This window comes from Pistacia vera, unplaced genomic scaffold, assembly GCF_008641045.1.
Source record: "Pistacia vera cultivar Batoury unplaced genomic scaffold, PisVer_v2 Contig685, whole genome shotgun sequence".
NCBI lineage: Eukaryota > Viridiplantae > Streptophyta > Magnoliopsida > Sapindales > Anacardiaceae > Pistacia > Pistacia vera.
The window spans coordinates 150227-157615 of NW_022196540.1; the positions used below are offsets into that span (position 1 = coordinate 150227).

General features: G+C 33.7%; 1 protein-coding gene across 2 annotated transcripts; it reads left to right on the forward strand.

Moving 5' to 3' along the window:
- The first annotated feature begins 559 nt into the window (after positions 1 to 559).
- LOC116113571 (2-carboxy-1,4-naphthoquinone phytyltransferase, chloroplastic-like) lies at positions 560 to 6922 on the forward strand. 2 transcript variants are annotated; one of them, XM_031399716.1, is made up of 13 exons: positions 560 to 687; positions 776 to 886; positions 1831 to 2080; positions 3518 to 3621; positions 4441 to 4512; positions 4623 to 4761; positions 5394 to 5500; positions 5583 to 5682; positions 5776 to 5814; positions 5905 to 6015; positions 6107 to 6172; positions 6396 to 6509; positions 6744 to 6922. In XM_031399716.1, the coding sequence occupies exons 2-12, from the start codon at positions 789 to 791 to the stop codon at positions 6507 to 6509; spliced, it is 1200 nt and encodes a 399-aa protein (XP_031255576.1). In that variant the 5' UTR covers positions 560 to 687; positions 776 to 788; the 3' UTR covers positions 6744 to 6922. The 2 variants fall into 2 exon arrangements, with proteins under 2 accessions (XP_031255576.1, XP_031255578.1); XM_031399718.1 differs by lacking the exons at positions 6107 to 6172; positions 6744 to 6922 and having other exon boundaries at positions 6396 to 6635.
- Positions 6923 to 7389: the final 467 nt, after the last annotated feature.

Below are 7389 nucleotides of genomic sequence, written 5' to 3' on the forward strand. Positions count from 1 at the left end.
AATGATAAAATAACTTAAATAACCTTGATTTTTTTATGAGTTTAGTTCTTAAATTTTTTTAATTTTTTAATACTAAAATAAGATCAAAAATAAATTTTGTTTTGAAGGAAATAAAAAAAAATTAAAAGAAATTTGTTAATGGGTCGATCTTGTTGTTTTAATCTAGCTCGACATGTCTTGATCGAAGTCACTCTAGGTTTTGGCCACATTAGGCTAGATCGAGCCTTTTAATTTGGCCAAGTGTGATCGGTTCATGGCCACCCCAAGTTGTTGCATTTGTTGTGGTCTTGATTTGGCCATGCTTAGCTAGATAAAGGTCAATTTAAATTTGTTCAATTATGTCACTTACATAAAATTAAATCTAACCCTAAGTAATTATTTATTGTGCTTTAAGTGAATGAATTATAATTTATATCTAAAAAATTTTGTATCCTAATTTATGATAACTCTTACATTTAAAACTTTTTGATAATTTTCAAATTGTTGACAATTTGACATTGGTTAATAGGAGGTTATTTTAGTAAAGTTGCAAATAGATTTGGATAGGATTAGTGGAGATTCTGTCTGCTGATTACAGTCGCCCTTTAGACAAATAACAAACTGTTAACACTTCCCTTTGCCTCTCTCTCTTATCTCTTCTTTGTTACACTAGTCCTTCTATGGGAGCAACTTCAATCTTCCTTCAAGGTCAGCTTCTGCTTCCTATTTCCTTTGTAATTTGTTATTCTCTTTCTTCTGCAGTTTCATTTCCTTCATTTTGTGGGTTGTTTTGTAGATAACATTGAAATATGTTGCTTCCAATGGCAACTTCCTTCTCTCACTTTGACCATGGGCCTGCTCTCAACAATCTCCGTCACTTCTTCATGAACACGAGTTACATTGAAAGGCGAGTTTCGTTTGTTTCTTGCAATTATAGAAAATGTAGTATGTACTTGTTCTTTCTTATTAGATAATTGAATTATCTGCATTTGATTGCGACGAATTGTTTAAAATATAAGAAAGTTAGTTGGAATTTCCAAAGTGACTGATAGGTTATTGTACAAATATGACATTAGTGTTCAAATAGAAATTTTTTTTTTTTTTTTAATTCGAATTTCAGTTGGATATGGATAGCATGACAAGAGATACAGAATTCATTGAAAAAAAAATTGTTAAATTCCATGCTGAAGAACGATAGACTGTAGTATGGGGAACCAGGGGAAATGATGTGAGAAATCAAATGCGTGTGAAAATATCTATGCATTTGAGATAATAGAAGATGTGTGTAGTTGTTCCTTTGTGATCCTAGCTCTCATCTGTCCAGACTGAAAGAAAGTTTGTGCTATAAAAATTGTAGCATGTTTCTTTGTAGGCAAACTAATCCCGAAAAACCTTCCTGATAATGTCATTATATCATTAAAATGGTTTATTAGTAGGGAAAGTTAATGTTATTACTAAAATTGGGTTTGTGATAATTATGCAAAAGTTTGGCGGCATTTTTCTTGAATATTAGTGCTATAGCTATTAGCTAGAGTTTCAGTTCAGTTTTTAGGGAACTGCAACCGTAAAAAATTTGTAGTAGGATAAAGAACTGTTTCCCAAAGTTCTTTTAGATTTTTTTAAAATAAGCTTGTTTTAAACCATCCCATTCGTTTGGATCTTGATAATGCCAATTGTTAAATACGTTTGATATGATGATGTTCATTTACTACACAGGCTTTTGCTTTCTAGAGTTTTTGAAATTTGAAAATTCTTATTCTGGGCATACTGGGATTGTGTCTTTGGCTGTGGAGAGACAGAGGGTTTTTGTTGTCCGTGTTTCTTCATTCATTTGAATTATTTATTTTGCAGGCATCCTGGACTTTCTTCTAAACAATCTTCACTGTCTTGTTTTAATGCTCAAAAGTTTTTCCAAAAGACTTATAGAACACAATTAAAATTCAAGCAACAGCGACATCATCTACAATATCATTCCCAGAATCAAGCAGATTACTCTGACAATATCTACAGTGAGGAAAGAGAAGAGGATGTTTCAAGAGCAACCTTGATATGGAGGGCGATTAAGTTGCCTATTTATTCTGTTGCCTTGGTTCCACTCACAGTGAGTTTTTCAACACTTTTAAGTGCTCTCTACTTACTTTTTGCTTTTATATTGCTTAAGAGCCTGAGTTGGACATCACAATATTTCAGAATGTTACCAAGTAAATCAATGATGGCTCTGCTGTACGTAAGAAAGGAAACCATTAATCAATTAAAGTTAATATAAAGACCAAGTTGCCTGCATCTACAGTAAATTGTATTTGCTGCGCAAGTGCAACAATAGAGTGACATGTAGAACACATCTAGTCCTGTAGGTACCCAAAATTTCTTTGGTTAGGGAAAATAGTAAGTCAAGAATCTTGGCTGGTAAAGGGGACATCAACGTAGTTTTTGCCTGATATGAGATTCTTAAACTGATGTATGAAGTGAACATAAGGCTGTAAATCAGGTGATGAAAATAACTTTGTTCAGATTAATATTAGAATAATATGGGTTTCTTACAAATAAAGGGTTCATCTAGATATCTTCTTGTCAATCTTGAAAGGAAATATAGTCCGTACTTATTCCTTTTAAACTGTAATATGTGAGGAGTTTTTTTGAGTTCTTGAAGACGGAGATTTGATAACTCGCTTTTCCTTTTTAAAGATTATTTTTAATAATTCAAATTTTAAAAAGCATTTTCCAGATGAATATGGAATGTGTTTTTGACAAGCAAGCATGCTACTTGCTTATAAAAGTTGCAACTTTCATATTACTATGCTTCTTGCCCTCTTTTCTACTCTGAACTGCATGCTTACTTCGATGTGAATTAGGAAATAGTGCCACCACATCTCCTTTTTCTCACAAGCAATACCCTGGCATCTTGAAGAAATGCATCTCTTTTTTCTCACCAGCAATTTCTAGCATCTTGAAGACTTGAAAAACAAATATCATTTTCAAATGTAGTCTGCATTGATTATGAAATATGGACACCACCTCTGCAGAGTTTAGGTAATTATAATCCAAGGATATATATATGTACGTATTTGAATCCAACCTTGTCAAACCAAATACTCTTTGTAAAAGTAGTCACTGAAACTGTTCTTTTATTATTATTTGAGAAAGAATTGGATTTTGGAATATTTTGGTGACATTTAACTTGACTCTTGTTTTAAACAATAGGCTATTTCTGTAATTATTAAGTGCACTGCTTGAGGACATATGGTATGAAGTATTTGGTTCTTCTGTGTTTTGAAGAATAGTTTAACGGATATGGTGGGCTATCAATGTGTTCGTTTGATAAATCACTGGTGTATGGGTAGATTCCCTTCAAAAGATCTGTTTGTGTAACTCCAAATTTGATACCGCTTTCTTTTGAGCATGACTAGAAGCAAACTCAAGGAAACTTTCATTTACTCTTCTATCTAGTCAAAATTTTGTAATGGTCTTATACTGTCTCATCCGGGTGATTCCACCCAAAAGAAAAATAATTATGGTTCCTTAATTTTTTCTTGAACAGGTAGGCGCTGCAGCTGCTTATTTACAGACAGGCATACTTTCAGCCAGGCGTTATTTTGTTCTCTTGGTTTCTTCTGTTCTTATCATAACTTGGCTCAATTTAAGGTGAGTTTTCTAAAAATTTCAACGTAGATACATGATAGTTTGAATCTGAGCATGTTTTACCGTGCATCTGAGATTGAGAACTGTTAATGCATGTGCAGTAGCTGCGTGTTGATATTTCATTTGTGTCAATAAAATAGAGATTTATGCTGGTAGACCTAGGAATGTGCAGTATGTCTTGCACTGATTACTATTTAGATTGAGAGGGCACACTAACAAGCATGGAGTATTGGAGGTATGTAGGGATCATACGGTGTTATTTTCATCTTTCAAATCAACTGTTGTCGGGCCTGTTCTGGCTCTTAGGTGGGGATCCAATTGTGGTTGCTTGTATGAACAACCATCCATTAGTTAGCAGTTTGATTCCTCTAACATTCGCATTGGACTACATAGCTCTTCCTAAGACCTTGGTGACATAACTGTATTCCAAGAGATTGCTAAATCCTGTGGGACCTCAACTCATAATATTTTGAATGTTTTGTTTGGGAACTTGGTGGGAGGATGTAATAAGCCAAGAAATGCTTGCATTGAGGATATTGACACGGCCACACATTTGTTGTTAGCACCTTGTCATATTTTCCTCATTTTCTTTCATTTGTTTCATCTTAATCCTTCTTCAAGAAAATCCAAAATTCTAAATATTTTTTATTTTAATTAAATTATTGCATTACAACCTGAAGATCTGGGAGGGGACTTCTTCTCGGTTCATCCTATATTTATTATTACAGCTTTACCAAAATTGTTGTCCTTGTCTTTATGACAGAACTGTTTCACTATTTTTCTATAAGCCATTAAAATTGGTGATATGTGAACCGTTGGCAGCAATGATGTTTATGATTTCGATACAGGAGCGGATAAGAATAAGAAAGAATCAGTTGTGAATTTGGTTGGAAGGTAAAGCTTTTAAAACATTGTGGTTATGGGGTGCATAAGAATTTTTTCCCTTAAGTTTTTATTAAAATGAATAACATTTGGCAATTTGTGATCTTTAATTTATTGGAAAGCCGTGTATGGACCCTTCTCGCTGCGTACTCACTTCTTGTCCTTGGCTTCATCGGGTTGACATGGACATCTCTAGACGTAGGAAACACGCCCTCTATATTATTGCTGACTTCTGCAATTATTTGTGGTTATATATATCAGGTAAACAAATTTATTCGGGTGTTTGGTGGAATTGAATATCTTTAAATTTATGCTCATGTTATCTAATTACACAGTAAGCCAACAAAATTACTTTTGGAGAACTGAATCTCAGATCTCTAGTAATTTTTTGACACCTTAATGTCTGACTTATCTTTTGGGTTGTATTGAATGATAGAAAATGCACTGGTATAGTCCTGGTAGAAACTCTTATTATAAATTTAAATTTGCGCCAACTTTTTGTTCATATGAAAAATTTTCTGAGTATCATTTTGTATTGTTTTATTATTCAGTTTTGTGACCCCTTAATATTTCTTTCTCATTTCTATAATTACCAAATATTTTTGTTAAGAATCTTTGATCATCCTTATTACTTTGCTTGAATCTTCCCCAACTATCATAGAAGTTGTATGCTCTTTTTAAATTCACCTCTTAAGTTGTGTTAATGCATTACGTCTGGTTTTCCGAAAAATTTGATCCGGGACAAATTGGCTGAAAATTTTCAATTTGTCACTATCCTAGCTTTCAAAGCTTTCATATCAGTGAAAATAAAAACTTTCTAGATGATCACACTAATGCAGCTATCCACAAAAAAAACCAGACTTTCAGAACTTGAAACATTGTTCTTTTTGCAGTGCCCACCATTTCGGTTAAGTTATCAAGGACTGGGAGAGCCTTTATGCTTTGCTGCCTTTGGCCCATTTGCAACTACTGCTTTTTACTTATTGCTGGGGAGCACAAGGTCTCATAGTATATTGATAATAGTACTATAATCATGGATTTAATTTGCTCATCTACGATATTAATCCAAGCGGTTTTGACAGTGAGATTCACAATGTTCCCTTCACTGGCGCCATTCTTTCAGTGTCACTCCTTGTTGGCCTGACAACCACCCTGATTCTTTTTTGTAGTCACTTTCATCAGGTAGTTCAGATTCTTTTGGTTTTCCCAGTTTCACTTCCCTACTTTAGACTCCTTTAATTACTAACATCAAATAACATGAATATTGTAGCTCAGGTTGAAGGAGATAGGGCCGTTGGAAAAATGTCCCCTTTGGTATGTTCACTGAGCTGTTTAAATGTTTTTGAAATTTAACAGAAGAAAAATATCAGTGCTGTTAATTTGATTTGTCCTATTTGCATGCAGGTCAGGCTGGGCACTGAAAGAGGCTCAGTAGTAGTGAAAGTGGCAGTCCAGACACTCTACTCCCTTACCTTTGCTCTTGGTCTAAGTAGAGCTCTTCCTTGGACTTGCATTGTAAGTCAACGTTTGAATTGGTGAAATATGTGCCAAGTGCTTTAAATTGTATGTCTTTTTATGGTTCTGAATCTGATATAGAGTTTTCCAGTTTCTCTGTGCCATGACCTTACCTATGGGGAAATTAGTAGTCAACTATGTGCAAGAGAACCACAAGGTGAGAAGTAAACTTGCACAATGATGCTTGAAAGTTGAAGCTTAAGGTTTCAAAACCAGTTTTTAAGTCATCCTCTATGGATTACAAATCATTTTTACAAATATACACCTACCTCTCATTAAAGGCACCAATATTCAGCTCGAATTGATAAATACCTCATCCCTTGCTCTGTATTTTCGAAGACTTTCATTTTCCTCTTGCTTATAAGAAGTCATTTTTGCAGGACAAGGAGAAGATCTTCATGGCAAAGTATTACTGTGTACGATTACACGGTTTATTTGGAGCTGCCTTGGCTACTGGACTGGTGGCAGCTAGAATGCTCATAAAGATTTGGTAGATTCCTCTTAACTTGAATGAGTTGAAGGATGTGAGCAATTCAACTTAGAACATTAGTGAAGTAACAAGGTAGGTGGTTGGGTGTTTTCAGCAATTATTCTATGTATGAATAAAGGCTCATATGTCAGTCATATATTGCATCTCTTTTGTGCAGTAATGTATTCATTTTTTTTATTTAAACGAAATTAATTTCATCATTAGAAGCGAATCAAGAACCAATTGTGCTACTNGGTAGATTCCTCTTAACTTGAATGAGTTGAAGGATGTGAGCAATTCAACTTAGAACATTAGTGAAGTAACAAGGTAGGTGGTTGGGTGTTTTCAGCAATTATTCTATGTATGAATAAAGGCTCATATGTCAGTCATATGTTGCATCTCTTTTGTGCAGTAATGTATTCATTTTTTTTATTTAAACGAAATTAATTTCATCATTAGAAGCGAATCAAGAACCAATTGTGCTACTCATGTGAGGGTATTTTATGAAACTTAATTTGTTGCTTAACATAGTTTCTTTTTTATTTTTCTCCGTTCATTTAATTTAACATATTCAAGTAATTAAAACAAACTAGTTTAATTAAAATTATTCATGAAATTACCATCTAAACATCAAACTGTAACTTACAAAATTACATAATGAGTTTTTAAATTCTTATGTCTAGCATTGTTTTAAAAATCGGACCGAAGAGCAACCTGCTCTGATGGCTGGGTCACTGTTTAACCGGTCCAATCGGTTAGACTGTTGGTTGGACAGGTGACGTCATCACATATCATAATGATGTCAACATATTTTTTTTAAAAAAAAAAAATTTAGATTTCTATTTTTTAATAAGACAATAACAGTTTAATTATTGTTCAGTTGGAAGTTTCAAATCCATTTTCTT

Excerpts from the sequence above, each read along its gene's own strand:
- LOC116113571 (XM_031399716.1), top strand. The coding sequence starts at position 789 with ATGTTGCTTCCAATGGCAACTTCCTTCTCTCACTTTGACCATGGGCCT. Across the intron at positions 887-1,830 it reads AACACGAGTTACATTGAAAG|GCATCCTGGACTTTCTTCTA; the intron begins GCGAGTTTCGTT and ends TTTATTTTGCAG. Across the intron at positions 6,016-6,106 it reads CTCTTCCTTGGACTTGCATT|TTTCTCTGTGCCATGACCTT; the intron begins GTAAGTCAACGT and ends AGAGTTTTCCAG.